The 17,879-nt window shown below is 39.8% G+C and overlaps 1 protein-coding gene across 2 annotated transcripts in view; it reads left to right on the top strand.

Annotated features, from left to right (window-relative positions):
* The window catches only part of SEL1L3 (SEL1L family member 3), a 113,802-nt gene that overhangs the window by 92,146 nt on the left and 3,777 nt on the right, over nt 1-17,879 (top strand). Inside the window, exon 24 of one of the 2 annotated variants that reach the window (XM_045076189.1) lies at nt 6,448-7,599. The exons of the other annotated variant lie outside the window; for it this stretch is intronic. Within the exon in view, the coding sequence (XP_044932124.1) occupies nt 6,448-6,587 (140 nt within the window). The 3' untranslated portion in view covers nt 6,588-7,599. Of the gene's footprint in view, nt 1-6,447; nt 7,600-17,879 lie in introns of those variants that run through there. 2 annotated transcript variants of the gene reach the window in all.

Here is a 17,879-nt window from a genome sequence, read left to right as displayed (position 1 = left end):
TGACTCCCCTGAAACTACACTACTGACTCCTGTTGACCAGAAGCCTCACCAAGAACATAAACAGTCGGTGAATACATATTCTGTCTGTTATACATATTACATTCTATATTTTTACATTAAAGTAAGTTAGAGAAGAGAATTCGTTGTTCAGAAAATCAGAAGGAGGGGAAAGTCCATTCAAGGTGCTGTCCTATGTTTATTAACAATAACAACACAAAACAACAAAACATAACACAAAAAACAAAAAACTTGTGTAAGTGGATCCATCCAGTACAAACCTGAGTTATTCAAGGGTCAACAGTATTTTAAAACAGCGGTTACCATTCTGTCTCTGACCTTTGTTCCGTGTATAAAAAATATTTCGTAGCACATTTCTGGGACCTTGAAATGAATGATAATTATCCTGCCTACCACAACACATATTTTTAAAAGTAGCACCCTAACAGCAATATAAAGGAGAAATAAAAAAAAATGAATTATAATAAAATGACACATATTTCAGTATGTAAATTCTAGTCCCATACTTCTTTACTATAATGTGCACATGAATCACCCCAGGAACTTGTCTAATGTGGATTCTGATTCAGTGAGTCCAGGGGCTGGCTCTGGGATTCCACATTTCTAACAAGCTTTAAGGTGGTGTCCATGCTGCAGTTCCATGGACCACACTTTGACTAGGAAGGGCCTAAAAGTATAAAAAAAAAAAAAGTCTCCACATTATTTCTAAAACATGCTATAAGTGGTGCCTTCCAGCCCTCTTAGAACTAGTGTAAAGAGTTAAAATATATAGTAAATTATTTTCATATTTTTAAAGTCTTAAACATAAATGCAAATTTGTCAGTAACTTAGAAATAGGGGAACCCGGGTGGCTCAGACAGTTAAGCCTCTGCCTTTGGTTCAGGTCATGATCTCAGGGTCTTGGGCTCGAGCCCCTGAATTGGGTCCCTGCTCAGTGCATACTCTGCCTCTCCCTCTAACCCTCCCCCCTGCTCATTCTCTCTCTCCAGTGAATAATTAAAAAAATATACATATATATTTTAAAAAGCCAAATTTTGAAATAGGAAGGTGCTCTCTCAGTGCCTGGGCAACGGGACAGGAGCCAGAGGGGTACAGAAGAGCAGGAGAGAGTGTCAGAGGGCAGAGTTGCTGGGATCGGTGCCTGGCCCATGACCCGGTTGATGCCTGAGGTGTCCTGCCCTGCCCTGGGGAAAGGGGTGCCCTCTAGCGGATGCTGGTGTGAAGCAGGCCCAGGAATGACGTCTGGGTGCTGAGTAACAGTTAAGAGGGACCGACTGGAAAGTTAGGAGCTTCCCTTAAATGGCCTTGTATAAGGCTTCTTCTCTAAGTGAGGCATCTTTGTCATTTCGCGATTTGCATTTTTCCGGTCAGTGTTTTTTTAAAAATTAGTGATTTATGGCCAAACTTCTAAATTGAACTGTCCTTCCATTTTGCTTTCAGCTCCAACTACCTTCCTTTTCCTCCTGAGTTTACATGCTCTGTGATATATAGTCCATACTCCAACGCGTTTGTCACACTAAATTGTCCCGTGTTCAGAAGGCTAGCAGTGTGAGACAGTAGCTAATACCACAGGCTCGGGAGTCGTGCTGCCAAGGTTCTGGCCCTGCCACTCACTGCATGACCTTGGGCAAGGAAGGGAGCCCATTTGTGCCTCGGTTTCCCTTTCTGTAAAGTAGCAGCAATAGCAGTATACACCTACTTGCCATTGTAGTTGAAAGAAGCCAATAACCAGGTAACAGGGTATAAAGTGCTTAGAGCTCAACAAATGCTAGCCGGCAGCTAATACCCTGGGGGGCATCCCACTTGCAGTTAAAGCACACCGACACCAAGTGGCATCTGTACTTACCCGGCTTGGCTGAACCAGTAACAGACACAATTCCCAGAGCCCCGTGGGTTTTTCTGTGTCGTTAGACTCTTTCTAAAACATCAAACTCTTTTTTTAAAGCATCTGAAAGATATTGACCAGGCTTTCAGGAGAACCAAGACAAATATATGAAAAACATCACATATCTCTTGTGTCCTTTAAGGGGACTTCTTTTTGTCTCCTGGCTGGCGTTCTACCAGGCAGCTCAGTCTTTCTTGAGACTGATGCCTCCCAGAGGAGTTCTAGGATCCCTGGGTCTTGGGTGGTGCCAGGACCGCTCATGTGACCGCCAGCCTGCTAGCAGAATGCACACCGCCCTGGGCCGCCTCTGTCCCTCCAAGTCCACTGGCTTTGCAGCTTCTGGTCACCAAGAAGTCCCATCGACTTTGCGGTCCACCTTTTGTCCCCCCATGCTTTCTTCCTGAGATTGCTGAGGGGCCACAGTGAGGACTTTGCTGCCACCGGGACAACATAAAACCGGGCTCAGCCACTTTCCCAGGCTCCAGACACTCCTCTCCCTGCCTCGCTGAGTCTCTGAAGCGCTCTTCCTCTCCCCTCCCTGTTGGGGCTGCCAAGCATAATTGCCTTAATGGACTCGGGCTTTTGGGGGGGCGGGAACCAACCAAAAAAATTCCCAAAGCAAAGTATGTCTAGAACAATTTCCATTTCTGTCCCTACCAAACAAAAGTCCCCCCAGAGACCGAGAAAGCATGGGGGCTGGCTAGCTGCCTGGAGGAAGGCAAAGAGAGGATGGGGACAAAATGGAAGGTACCCCTCCAGAAAGAGTCCTGCCTTACCAGTCTTTTTTTTTTTTTTTTAAGATTTTATTTATTTATTTGTCAGAGAGAGTGAGCACAGGCAGAGACAGAGAGGCAGGCAGAGGCAGAGGGAGAAGCAGTCTCCCTGCTGAGCAAGGAGCCTGATGTGGGACTCGATCCCAGGACCCTGGGATGCTAAGCCGAAGGCAGCCACTTAACCAACTGAGCCACCCAGGTGTTCCCTATATTACCAGTCTTACCGGAAACTTGATGTCTCAGTAGAATGCACAGCATAGAGCAAGACCTGGCTGAACTAGCAGGCCCTAGGTATGATGAGGTAACCTCTTAAACCAATGTTGTTCTATTCAAAACAGCCAGAATTGAGGCCGAATCATTCTTTCTGCTTAAGTGGTTAGTGCAGTGGTCTTTGAAAACGAGTAGGATGATATGACCAAGATTAATGAAACTGTTTCTACTCTTTTCCTGTCATCTACATTTCCAGTGAACGAGGCTGCTCCTAAAATTACAGTGAAATCTCAGAAAGTGGCGTTCATGAAAAAAGTAGTAGCTTTCAAGTCAGAGCTATTTAATGGAGAGATTTCACTTTTCTCATCACCCTTGGTGCTGACCCAATAGCTTTCCTCATGAGAAATGTTGAAATGACATGAATCTTATATTTGTCCTGGGATCCCCCTAGATCCAGAGGCCCAGGTGAAGTAGTCTACATCTTCTTCATTGCGAAGGATTTCTGGGGCTTCCCCCTCTTCCCTTGGACTCCATCTTTGCAAACATTCTATTAACTCGGGACTGACCCAGTATATTCCCTCATACTCTTCTCTTTTATCCTCCCATCTGGGCACCTGGCAAGCACAACCCTTTCCTACAATGGTCCACAACAGGGGTTGGCAAACCTTTTCTGCAAAGGGCCAGATGAGAAACATTTGGAGCGTTGAGGGTCATCTCAACTACTTGGCTTTCATTATAGGGCTAAGGTGGCCCCTGAGCGCGCATGAAAATGAGTGGGCGTGGCTCGTTTCCGGTTAAACTTTACTACAGATGTGGAAAGCAGAATCTCTTCTGTCACCTGTCACAAAATATTACTCTTCTCTTAATTTATTTTCAACGATTTAAGAATGGAGAAGCCATTCGTAGACTGCAAACTATCCAAAAACAGGCAGTGAGCCCTGGTTGGCCAGTGGGCTGGAGTCTGTCCCACCTTGGTCTACCCCGCTTAGGGCCAGCTTTTAGTTAGTCTCACTCACGGACAGAAAATGGTCCCCCTCCCCCAAGTGTCAGGTAATACAAAAATCAGTTCGATTTGGCTCTGGAATATGCTCTGTAGTTTTTGAAACAGCACACTTATTTTCCTGGTTACCTTGATTCCAGGCTGGTAATCAAATTAGCACGCATTTCAGGTGAGCAGACACAAAGAGGCCACTTTAAAATTATGATAGGCTGTGGGGGGCTTGTCCAGTGATTGCGAACCCCCGTTGGAAGGGGGAGCGTTCTCATGTGGATAATAACAGATTCACTGTAGAAACATCAAGCGTTTTTATTATGTTCTTTCTTATGAGAAGATTTAAATGGTGGCAATGCTAATTACGCATTCCTTCTACATTTACACATTGGCACTTTTTTGTTTTAATCAGAAAACTGATTGCTGATTTATCTTGTTACCATGGTGATTTAAACTTTTTTTTTTTTCCAGAGCTTGAAAGGGGGAAAAAAAATGCATGCCTTAGTACTTTGTGAACTCCCTCAGAGATCATCAGAAACACAAATCTCAGGCCCCAAGGGGGTCTCGGACACCATCCAATCTAAGTCCTTTAATTCACAAATGTGGACATTGAGATCCATGAGATGTAAGAATTTTAGTACCGAAATGTCTGCCACTCAGTACCTATCCCAAAGTCACTCCTAGTGGCAGATAAATGAGACTCGCCTAGACCAAATGGTCTTTGTGCCATGTCACTGGGTCTCATGCTCCCTACCTTGGTGAGATCACCCACCAGAGTGATGGCTTTAACCTAGAAACATCACATCGTTATATAATACCCTGGTTCCCCATCCTACCAATCATCATCACTGTCCTGTTCTTTCAAAACCATCTCCGGATCCACAAAATATTCTGTAACTCTGAGGAGGGGTTTCTAGGAAATTCCATATCCAGAACACCCAGAGGCTTTGGAGCTCCTTTCTGAAGTCTCTGGAATGGCCTTGTGGAGATGGAACTCTTGAAGAGTTTATCTAGAAGTCAGATTGTCCATGTGGTGTCATCTTCTTAGGGTTGGTACATTGCAGGATGGACACTGGGCACCTTTACAAACAGTCCCACCTACTGAACGTGTCTAAGACTTGGGGACCGCTGAGCTTGAGTGAGATCCCCAGTTAAAGACCCGTGAACAGTCGTTTGCACAAACTCTGGCTACTGTGTTAGCCATGTGTCACACAGGTCCGCAAACTGCCTCCTCTGAGCACTTTGTATACATTAACTCATTTAGTCCTTGCAACAATTCATCATGGGTGTAGATACTTTTATTTTCCCCATTTTTTTAAAAAAATTTTACTTATTTATTTGACAGAGAGAGACACACACACACACACAGCAAGAGAGGGAACACAAGCCGGGGGAGTGGGAGAGGGAAAAGCAGGCTTTCCACCTAGCAGGGAGCCCAAGGCGGGGGCCCCATCACAGGACCTGAGCTGAAGGCAGATGCTAATGACTGGAGCCACCCAGGCGCCTCGTATATTCCCCATTTTTTTAAAGGCAGAAGGAGAGCAGGGTATTTGTCCAAGTCACATAACTGCTAAAGGAGAGTGGCCAGTTTCCAGATCCCACAATCTTATGAACCAGGGTGCCTCTCAGCCTCAGTCTAGAAAGCGGGGTGTGCCCATTTCAGAGCTACTGATATTTGGAGCCAGATCGTTCTCATGCATTGTAGGATCTCTGTGACCTCCCCGGCCTCTACCCACACTCCGCCAGCAGCAGCCTGCTCTCCAGCTGTGACCACTAACAACATCTACCAACGTTGCCCACTGTCCCCTGGGAACCAAAATCGCCCTTTGAAAACTGCTGACATAAAGTACAAAACTTTATAAGCTTCCCTAATAGTTATGGTGGCTCAACCTTCTTACTAAAGGTAGATTGATAAATAATTAAACCTAATAATTATAATTTCTAAGACTTAGATGCATTTATTTAAATAACATAATTTAAACCAAATTTGATACTTCATCCAGCGAGAGTAAGAATGTGAATAAAATGAGCGCTCCTTTCTGATTGACTCATATAATTCGTGGTTTTCGTTGTGTCAACACCTTGGGAAAAAAAGAGATGACCATGGGAAACATAGACCAGAGAGTCTTTCCCTTTCTCTCTCCCTTTCTTTCTTGCTTGCTTGTTCTCCCTTTCCCTTTCTTTCTTTTCTTTTTCTTTCCCTTTCTTTCTCTCTCTTTTTCTTTCTTTCCCTTCCTTCCTTCCCTCTCTCTCTCTTCCTCTCTCTCTCTTTTCTTTTTTTTTTTTAATGCAGACATTTACCTGAACATCACAGCATAAATCCAGAACTCAGAATCCCAAGACGTCAGAACCATCAGAGATCATTGAACATCTATTCCAGTCCTCCATTTTATAGGGGACACCAAAGCCCAAGGAACCTAGATAACGGGTGTAGAGTTACTCATCTTTTAGGGTCAGGGCCACTGGACCAGAAGCATCTGCCCTGGCTTGCTAGGGTCGAGGTGTGGTTGTTGTGTCCTGCATTGCACTAGTTTGAATACTCAGTACCTGCTGTCCATGTGTCTCTGCAGCCAGCAGTTCCCATCAGACACCAGCCCGGGCCTCTGCAGACCCCACACCTCTCTCCACAAGCCCAGCTGTGACTCCAGCTACAGATGCCTCTGTTCAGGACCAGCCCACCGTCCATAATAACGCAGAGCCTCGAGAGTGAACTGTGCACTCCAGGTCTCTCCCGATGAGAGAGAACCCCGACAGCAGCTGGTATTAGAAAGTTGGGGCTAGGGCATTATACTGAGAAACACATTACATGTCTTGTCAACTGGATGTGAATTTTGCACTTGATGTCTTTTTTTTTTTTTTTCCATCAAATCTGATTACAGGGAAGTACCCAGTACAGGCAGTGGGTAAACTGAAGGTTATCAGACCAATATTAGGAACATCGTGATCACAGGGGTGTGTTGGCGAGGTTGACTGAGTCACTGCAAAGTCCCTCCCTAGTGACTGTGTGTATGGGGGGGCGGGTTATGGTTTGCCCTGTGGCGTGTCTGAATCCTTATACACTGAGATGTGTTTTAAGAATCTTAGCCACTTATTTGTCCCCTTTCATTAAAGAACCGAAAATTGTGACCTCTCTATCAGTTTGAGAATCTTTCGGGATGTGTGTTGGCCACAGCACTGCTCCTCCAAGTCCAAAAGGCAGATTTCAATTTGACTTCCAAGACCCAGCAGTTCTAAGACACCTTGAAAGAAATCGGTTGTGGCTGGAAATGCAGGGAAGGCAGCAGCTTTGGAAATGGGTTTACATTTTTCTCCTTGACTTTTTCTAGGATCGTGCTTCTGAATCATTTAATGACATGGTTGGGTATCATTTCCTTTTCAATTGACTCCATAAAATACCACTTAGAAAATTCTTAGTATTTACCTGTAGTCTTCTCCATGAATTACCCATTAGAATAGAATGGTGGCAGTGGAATATGCAGGAAATAAGCCCTTAGCTCATAGTTCCATCCCTACCCTTATGCCTGCCTATTTTCTGTGTAAGGGGGTTGTGTGTGCATGTGTGAGAGAGAGAGAGAGAGAAGAAGAAGAGGAAGAGCAGACTGTCCATACACTGTATGCTGCTAAGGTAGTAAATAAATCAGTAATGCAATATTGTGGGTCCAAACTACTCTTTGCACTACTTTATTTACAGTAGCAAATAAAAATTATTTTTATACTGTTGACTCCTGGGACGTGGCTTGCTTTCTTTTTCGTAGTTACTGTTGTCCTCCTATAAAGTCCATGGACCTCCTACAAGGTGCATGCATGTTCCTCAAGGAGGCAACAAAAAAAAAAAAAAAAGGAGAGTCCTCCTGATGAGAGGGATTATTTCTGGTAACCCATGACTGTTTACAGATGGAAGGGGACTACCCTCCAGGGATCCCATGCTCAAAGTCTGCCCCCTGCAATGTCTTTATGGTACCGGATGGTATGTCAGGGCTCCAGGTATGTGGGGGCTCTATTTATATCAGTTCTGGGTGACGTCTGCCATCCATGCTCTTTCTCCTCTGTGTACCGTGTAGAGTGTTCTTGTATTACCAAAGGTTGTCTTCCGTGCTTACGACAGAGCCAGACTTTGGAGTCAGACGGCCCTGGATTCAGATTTCAGTTCTGTAACTTTTGAGGTCAATAACCTTGGATGAGTGATGAATGCCCTCTGGGTCTTGGATTACTGTTTATAAAATAAGGGTAATAAATTCCACCTCTCCTGACTTGTCATGTGGCTTAAATGAGATAACTTAGGTAAAACCCCCAAGACGGTGTCATGAACATGATTGGTTATTATTTTTATTAGAAGGAAAAGTCTGAGGGGCATCTGGCCGGTGCAGCCTGTAGAGCATGCAACTCTTGATCTCAGGCTTGTAAGTTCGATCCCCACATTGGGTGTAGAGATTACTTAAAAATAAAATCTTTAAAAATTTAAAAAAAAAAAAAAAGGAAAGGAAAGAGAAGTCTGACGGTCCAGATAAAGGGCTCTTTGCTTTACCTGGATCCTCCCTTCATGACAAACACTCACTCTTCAGCTGCTGGGATCATAAGACGTCAGACTGCTCACTGGGAATTGCCATCAGCTCTAGGAACCTGCCCAAGGTTATGTCCTTGCAAGAGTGCCTCATGCCCAATGACTTGTTGATGTAGCGCAGGCTTTCACAACCTCAGAAATATGGACATTTGGGACCGATGGCTCTCTATTGTAAGGGCGGCCTTGGGCATCATAGGATACTTAGCAGCGAGATCCCTGGGCTCTACACACAAGATGTCACGCATGCACGCTTCCCCCACCACACACACACACACACACACACATACACACACACACACAGTTGTGACAGCCGAAAATATTTTCAGACCTTCCCAAATGTTTTGGGGAGCGGAGTTGGGGGAAGGAATCACCTTGCACCACTCCTCACCTTAAGAATGACCTATGTAGGAAAAAAGCTTTCTTGCCTTATTTTGGAAGAGTTCTGAAGGGCCATCCCAACTCCAGAACACCATCTTGGTGGCAACCTCATTGTAGTTCAATTTCTCCCTCTACCTCATTCTGCCTTCCTTGTTTTTGTGTAGGATTTCCTGACACTGGTCCCATAAAACTCCAGATGCAACCCCGCATCTTAGAGTCTATTTCCAAGGAACACAGCTGTATTAGTCTGCTAGAGCTGCCATAACAAGGTGTCACAGATTGGGGGGCTCAACCAATAGAACTGTATTTCCTCACAAGTTTGGAGACTGGAAGTCCAAGATCAAGGTGCAGCAGGGCAGTTTTCTTCTGAAGCCTCTCTTCTTGGCTTTTAGATGGCCTTCTTCTTCCAGTGTCTTCACACAGTCTTTCTTCTGTGTGTGTCTGTGTTCTCATCTCCTCTTATAAGAACATTATTATATTGGATCAGAGCCCACCCTAATGACCTCATTTTACCTTAATGATCTCCGTAAAGGCCACATCTCTGAATACAACCACATTCTGAGATACTGAGTATTCGACTTCAATGTTGGGAGGACACAATTCATCCCCATAATACCAACCCAAGACACTGTGGGAAATGGTTCACTTCCAGAACACGGGCTCATGGCAGCCATCTTGATCTGAGACAGTTGTCCAAACATGCTCACCTCCAGGTCATGCTGGAAAGAATTGGAGTTGCTCCAGGACCAAACTACTACAGGTGAAGCTGGTAGGCAGGTCACACATCAATTCATGTCCCAGCTTAGGCACTTATTCTCTCAGGAGTTCTCAGCCTGTATGATCTGGGTCTAGCTCATACCTTCTCAAGCCTCAACCTCCCTTCTCTCCTCAAGTTCTAAATTCCCTTCCTATGAGGTTAGTGTAAGGCTGACTGGACTAGAACACTGTACAATGAAGTCAACATGGGGTGAAGGTGGGAGAAACGAATGGAAGAGTGAGGTCCAGAGTTGATGTTTGCTTACTTCCCTATTACTGTCTCCTCCATTTAGAACATTCTTAGACCAGGGTATGTAGACCAGCAGATTGTGAAACAGATTGCTTTCACAGCACACAAATGCGATTGTGAAACAGATCGATTCATAGCACACAGATGCGATTTCTTTGGCCCATCCAATATTTTTAAAAATTTGAATAATTTTGTAACATCTTAAAATAAAAGATTTAGGGCTTCTCCTAATAAAATCTGAACACGTTAAAAAAAAAAATAGCTTTCATTGCTGCATGACAAGAATTAGCTGAAGCTAAGTGGATCTGCCTTTTTTAGATAGAGGCTGTACTTTCTTGTTTACCCCAGTCCCACAGTTCCCTACTGATTTATACCTCGGCGATTTAGCCCACCTAGGTATTTCAGTTTACAACCCATGCTTTAGACTTTCTTCTCTTTATTCTTAGTGACCGCATTTTGGCAAAGCTGAGAGTGACTCCCAGATTCATCTACTGCTTAATCATTGTCAAGCCTCAGTTAGCTGGGGGAGTGGTAGTCTTTCTTTCCATTCTTTGGTAGAAGAAGATGTAAAGTTGTGACTCATTTGAAGTTCCATCAAAGTGTCTAAAAAAATGTGGGATAAAATGTCAATTAAAAAAAAATAGTGTTTTAGCGAAATAAGTCAAGCAGAGAAAGACAACTATCATATGATCTCCCTGATATGAGGAAGTGGTGATGCAACATGGAGGCTTAAGTGGGTAGAAGAAGAATAAATGAAACAAGATGGGATTGGGAGGGAGACAAACCATAAGTGACTCTTAATCTCACAAAACAAACTGAGGGTTGCTGGGGGGAGGGGGTTTGGGAGAAGGGGGTGGGATTATGGACATTGGGGAGGGTATGTGATTTGGTGAGTGCTGTGTAGTGTGTAAACCTGGTGATTCACAGACCTGTACCCCTGGGGATAAAAATATATGTTTATAAAAAATAAAAAATTAAAAAAAAAATAGTGTTTTTCTATACCAGCAGTATAGAATATTTAGTATTTCCTATACTAAAAAATACTAAATAATTAAAATACTAATTTCCTTTATAATAGCAACAGTTTTTAAATGTCCAATAATTAACCCAATAGTAAATTCACTAGATCTTTACAAAGAAAACTAAAAATGTCGAAGTACATAAAAGAAGGTATAAAGTACTATGCTGTGTCCATGGATCTAATAATAACATAAATATGTTAGTCTCCTCAAAATTAATGTGCACATTCAATATTTCAATCAAAGTCCTGAATTTGTGTTTGTGAGGAACTGACATACTGCTTTTAAAATGTATGGAAGGGTGCCTCCCGGGTGGCTCAGTGGGTTAAGCATCTACCTTTGGCTCAGGTTGCAGCCCTGGAGTCCTGGGATTGAGCCCTGCATGGAACCTGACATTGGGCTCCCTCCTCAGAGGGGGAGCCTGTTCTTCCCTTTCCCTCTGCAGCTCCCCCTGCTTGTGTTCCACTCACTCTCTCCTTCTCTCTCCCTCAAATAAATAAATAAAATCTTTTTTAAAAAAATAAAATAAAATGTGTATGGAAGAATATAAGTCAATGCACAGGTAAAGAAAATTTGAAAAAGAAGAGGAAAGAGAATTGACTTACCAAACATCATTTTACTACAAAGCACAGTAAAGCAAACAGTGGGGGATGTTATGAAGGAATGGACAAATGGTTCAGAGGGGAACAATGGAGAGCTCAGGAACAGGCCAGTTACATATGGTGTATGATAAAGTGTCATCACAAACCAGCTGGACTAAGAATAGAATATTTAGTAGTCAGAGTTAGGAAATTGGCTACTCACAGGTAGAAAAATAAGATGCACACTGTATGTCCTTTATACAGAAAAAAAAAAAGCCAAATTTAATTAAAGACTTAACTGTGAAAGGCAGACTTGGGAGGCTAGTAGGAGTAAATGTAGGACAGTATTTTACTGATTTTTAATTAGAAAGGATTTTTTAAAGAGTAGATAGATTTCTTTTTTTCAAAAGTGAAGGATTTTTGTTCTGATGACCACAGACAAAATTGGCAGATTGGTGACAGATTAGGAGAAGGCATTTGCACAAAAGGCATTTTGCACCACAAAAGATCAATAACTACAATGTGCAATGAGTGCACACTAATATACCACAATAGAAAACCCAGTAGAAAAAATATTCAAAGCATATGATCAGATAATTAATGGAAAGGGAAAAAATCTAACAACTCACAAGTAGATAAAAGGCAGCTCAATGTAACCGGAAGTCAAAGAAATACAAATTAAAATTAGAAGCTATTACTTCATATCTACATATTCACAAAATGAGAAAGACCGATAATAATAGTCTGAGATATGGGGGAATAGAAGCTCCCATGCCTAGCTAGCAGGAGGGCAAACTGGTACATAATATGGCAGTAATGTACTTAGTGAAAATGAATTGTTTATTACCCAGCAAGCCTACACTTAAGGATGGGCTCCACAGACGGCACAGGCACAGGTGTGACAGGATGTGTATGAGAGAGGATATTTATCATAGTGCTGTCTCACAGAGCAAGGAGATGGAGCAGCCTGGATATCCATTAGTAGGACAGCAGATGCAACAGATGAATGTTAATGGAAAACAATACAATAGTCAGAAAGAAAGGAACTAGACTTATGAGCAGCCACATAGAAAGATGTCAACAAATATATTACATATATATATTACATATTTCATATATATATTACATATATATGCATGAAAAAAGTAAGAAACTGAATAAGATCTGTATCTCAACACTATTTGTGTAAATTAAAAATCAAACTCCCAGAGAATATTATATACACATGCATTTGTATACATACATAGTGTATGTATATATTTCTGTGTGAGTATATTTATACATTTTTTCCCCCAGGTGCATAAGTAGTTCTCAGCCTTGGTGATATCCACATTTGGGGTTCTAAACATCTTTGTTGTGGGGGTTTGTCCCATGCATTGTAGGATGCTTGACAGCATCTCTGGTCTCTCTCCTAAATGCCAGTAGCACATTTTCAGGACAACCAAAAACTTCTCCAAACATTCATAGGTGTCTCCTGGTGGAGATGGAGAAACTACTGGGGATTAAGAATCATTAGCTCAAATAATGTATCACTGGCTCAAACTATTAGAGTGGCTAGTGAAGTATTCAGAGGTAGGGACTGGGAAAAAGACTGTGGGCAAAGGAAAAGTATTACAATAAAAAAAAGAGCAGTGGTGGTATGCCATGAACTGAAGAGAACAATTAATTCAACTTTGGGTACCTGAGTTCCAAATACAAGCAATGAAGAAACACAAAACAAACTAAAATTGGCCTTAGTGCTCAGGATTGGCAGGTGTTAGCTGGAGCTCAGTCTGTTACCATGTGAAAATCCTTGAAGGGAAAAAAAAATGAGTAGACATTATAATATTTTGGCTTTCACTGTGACTCTAGCCTTGGCTTTCCTTTACTAAGTCTGTGCTAACGCATATTTTGCAAAAGCTCTGGTGTTATGAAGACAGTGTTGAATTAACCAATGGACAGACAAAGCACATGCTGTGATCAGCAGAGAATCAGACACTGGTGAGAAAAAGTCAGCCCTGATGAAACTGCCTGGATTTTAAAATTAGAAAAAGCTAGAAATAAACCTTTAAAAATAAATAATATTTTCTAAAAGTAGCACATAACCAAAAGATAAAATGAGGAATAAAAAAGCTAGAGTAGCTTTATTAATATCAGGCAAAATAGATTTTAAGAAAAAGAGTGTTACAAGAGATAAAAAAAAAAAGGACACTTCATTACATTAAAAGGGACAATAAATCAGGAAGATAGAATAAATAGAAATAAGGAGAAATAGACAAACCCACAAAATGTGAACATTAACACACTTCTTTCAGTAATGAAACAACTAAAAATAAATCAGTAAGTATACAGAAGACCTGAATAACAAAACACTTTATAAGTGTTTTAACATAAAACACTATACCCCCAAATCACAAAATACACATTACTTTGAAGGACACATGGAATGTTTATGAAGATAAACTATATCCTGAGTCATAAAACAAGTCTCAATAGAATTCAAAATATAGAAATCTTACAGAATATATTATCTGACCACAGTGGAAATAAATTAGAAGTTAACAAAAATAAAGCAACTAGAATAGCTGGAAAAGAAACAATACATTGTTAAACAAACCATTGATCAATAAAGAAATCTCAAAGGAAATTAGAAAATATTTTGAACTGAATAATAATAAGCACATAACATCAAAATTTGTGGTACTGGATGGCATTAACTGTTTTTAAGAGAAGAGGTAGATCTTGGGGCACCTGGGTGACTTAGTTGGTTAAATGGCCAACTCTTGATTTGGGCTCAGGTCATGATCTCAGGGACCTGGAATTGAGCCCCAAGTTAGGCTCTGCACTCAGCAGGGAGTCTGCTTGAGGAATCTCTCTCTCCCTCTGCCTCTGCCCCTCTCCCTGCTCACGTTCTCTCATGCTGTCTCTCTCTCTCAACGAAATAAATAAACCTTAAAAAAAAAAAAGGAGGTAGTTCTCAAATCAGTGATCTAAATTTCTACCATAAGGAAAAAGAAGAGCAACATAAACTCAAAGTAAACAAAGAAAAGCAAAGAAAAAAATAATAAAGAAAGGAGAAGATATTAATGAAATTGAAACCAGAAAAGTAAAGAGAACCAATGAAATCAAAGCTGGTTATTTGAGGGAAAAAAATCAATGAAATTCATAAGGCTCTGTAGAAAAGATAAAAAATTGCCAATATCATGAATATATGAATAATATCACTACAGATCTTACAGACATAAAAATATTAATAAGGGAATATCATGAAAACTTTATACCAATAAATTTGACATCATACACAAAATGGAAAATTCCCTAAAAGACATGAATTGACTGCCAAGGCTACTGTAAGAATAGATAATGTGAACAGTCCACAGCTTTTAAGGAAATTGAATTCACAGTTTAAAAACATTTTCAAAAAGAAATTTCGGTGCCCAGATGACTGTAGTGGTGAATTCTATCAAAAATTTAAGAAATGGGGAGCCTCGCTGGCTCAGTTAGCTAAGCATGCAACTCTTGATCTTGGGATTGTGAGTTTGAGCCCCACGTTGTTTGTAGAGATTAGTTTAAAAAATTTTTTCTTTAAAAAAATTTAAGAAAAATATAATGCCAAATCTAGGCAAGCTCTTTCATAAAAATTAAGCAAAGGAAATAATTCAGTATCTATTTTATGAGGCCAACATTACTTTGACATAAAATCAGCCAAAGTAATACAAGAAAAGGAAACTAAACCACAGATCAGTAACTCTCATAAACACAGATACAAAGATCTCTAACCAAATATTAGCAAATTGAAACTTGTAATAAATAGAAAAGGTAATACATCATGACCAAATGTGGTTTACTCCAGGAATTCAAGGTCAATTTAATGATTGAAACCAATCAACGTAATTCACCATATTAAAAGACAAAAAATATAAAATAAGATATCTCAATAGATGCAGAAAAGACATTTGACAAAATCCAACATTCCTTTATGATAAAAACAGGCATCAAATTAAGAAGACAAGGGAAATATCTCAATTGCATGAAGGGAATCTACAGCAAAGGCTATAGCTACAGCTACATTTCCCTTAATGGGGAATGCTTCCCAGAAACAAAGCAAAAATGTCTGTTCTCACCATTCTATTAGTATTGTACTGAAAGTCCTCTGTAAGATTTCTAAGAAATACACAAAAAAGATACCATAAAAAACTAAGTGACTTCAGTAAGCCTGTAGGACCCAAGTCAACATACAAAACCAGATTATATTTTAACATATTACCAAAAAACAATTGAAATGTGAAGGTTTTTTTTTTTTAAGATTTTATTTATTTATTTGTCAGAGAGAGATATGGCAAGAGAGGGAACACATGCAGGGGGAGTGGAAGAGAGAAGCAAGCTTCCTTCTGAGCAGGGAGCCTGATGCAGGGCTCAATCTCAGGATCCTGAAATCATGACCTGAGCCAAAGACAGATGCTTAACCACTAAGCCACCCAGATGCCCAGAAATGTGAAATTAAAAAAAAAAAAAAAAAAAAAAAAAAAAAAGCAAGCTATTTACAAGAGCATCTGATAATATGAAACATCTAGGGCTAAATTTAACAAAAGATTTATAAGATCTGTATTCTGAAACTAAGAACATTACTGAAAAACTTAAAGAAAAGCTAAATAAAATGAAGAGCTAGATCATGTTCATGGATCAGAAGATTTAATATTTTCAAGATGTCTATCTTCTCCAAATTGATTTATAGATTCAATGCAATAGCAATCAAAATCTCCGCAGGATTTTTTTATTTTGGTAGAAATTGTCAAGCTGATTCTAAAATTTATATAGAAATACAAAGGACCTAGAACAACTGAGGCAATACTAAACAAACAAACAAACAAAAACAGAAAAAGAAAACCTAAAGGACTGACGCTACCTGATTTTAAGACTTATGATAAAGCTACAGTTATTAAGACAGCATAGTAATGCCATAAAAATAGACATATAGATAAGTGGCACAGAATAGAGATTTTAGAAATTCCCACACATGTATGGTCAATTGATTTTCAACAAATTGGGCAAGACATTCAACTTCTTTGGAGAAAGAATAATCTTTTCTTAAAAACAACACTTGATAGTCATAAGCAAAAAATTAAACCTGTACCTTACCTTCCACCATAGATAAAAATTAACTCAAAGTGGATCATAGATATAAATGTACAGGGTAAAACTATAAAACTTCTAAAAGAAAATATTAGTAATATTGAACTGTCAAAGATTTTATATACAAGACACAAAAACATGAACTATAAAAGAAAAATATCAATAAATCAGATTTGATGAAAATGAAAAATTCTTGCTCTTCAGAACACTGTTAACACAAATGAAAAAAACAAGCCACAAACTGGGAGAACATAACTGCAAAAAAAGTACACGACAAAGGACTTGCATGTAGCATATGTAAAGAACTCTTACAATTCAATAATAAGACATGAAAAGTTCAATACAAAAAAAGGGGGGGGCAGACGAACTGAAGACACTCTTCATCAAGCTAGCTATAGGAATGACAAATAAGAACATTAAAAATATACTCAGTATCAGTAGTCATTATGGAAATGCAAGTAAAAATCACATTAGATACCACTGTGTACTTGCCAGCATGGCTAAAATTAAAAACTTTTATCGTACTAACTGTTGATGAGGACATGAAGGAACTAGAACTCTCATTTACTGCTTGTGGGAATGCAAATGTTACAACCACTTCAGAAAAAAAGTCTGGCAGTTTCTTAAAAAGTTAACAGTGTTAAGTGTTCATTTAGTTAATTTAGTGTTTTCAGATAAAATAGAGGATGTTAAATTGGAACTTCACATAAATAATAAATAATTTTTAATACAGGTATGACCTAAAAATTTAACAAGACATATATTTTAAAAAAGTTACTTGCTGTTTATCTGAAATTCAATTTAATTGGGTACTTTATATTTTTGTTTAATAAATCTGGCAATTCTACTTCCTGAACAGCCCAATCATTCCATTCCTAGGCATTTACCCAAGAAAAATAAAAATGTATGTCCACTTGTATATATAGTGTTCATAGAAGCTTCCTTTGTAATAGCCCTAAACTGGAAACAATTCAAATGTCCATGAACAAAAGAAGGGATAAACAAATATGGTATATCCATATAACACATTACTACCCAATATAAAATAAAAGGGAATGAACTATGGATACACATAAGCTATGGATGAATATCTAATTAATTATGCTGAGTGAGAGAAAGCAGACAATAAAGAGTACATACCAAATTTTTCCATTTACATGAAATTCTAGAAAGTGCAAACTTATCTATAATGTCAGAAAGCTGATCAGTGATCGCCTAGGGCAGGCAATGGTTGAAGTAAGATGCAGAGGCAAGGAAGATGTTTTTGAAACTTCTAGGAGTGATAGATACGTTCATTATCTAGATTTTTATTTTATTTTATTTATTTATTTGACAGAGAGAGATA

The sequence above is a fragment of the Mustela putorius genome, unplaced genomic scaffold, assembly GCF_011764305.1.
Source record: "Mustela putorius furo isolate JIRA1106 unplaced genomic scaffold, ASM1176430v1.1 tig00000083_pilon_pilon_pilon, whole genome shotgun sequence".
Lineage (NCBI taxonomy): Eukaryota > Metazoa > Chordata > Mammalia > Carnivora > Mustelidae > Mustela > Mustela putorius.
The sequence above is the reverse complement of the archived record's forward strand: the minus strand, read 5'-3'. Positions and strand labels throughout refer to the sequence as shown.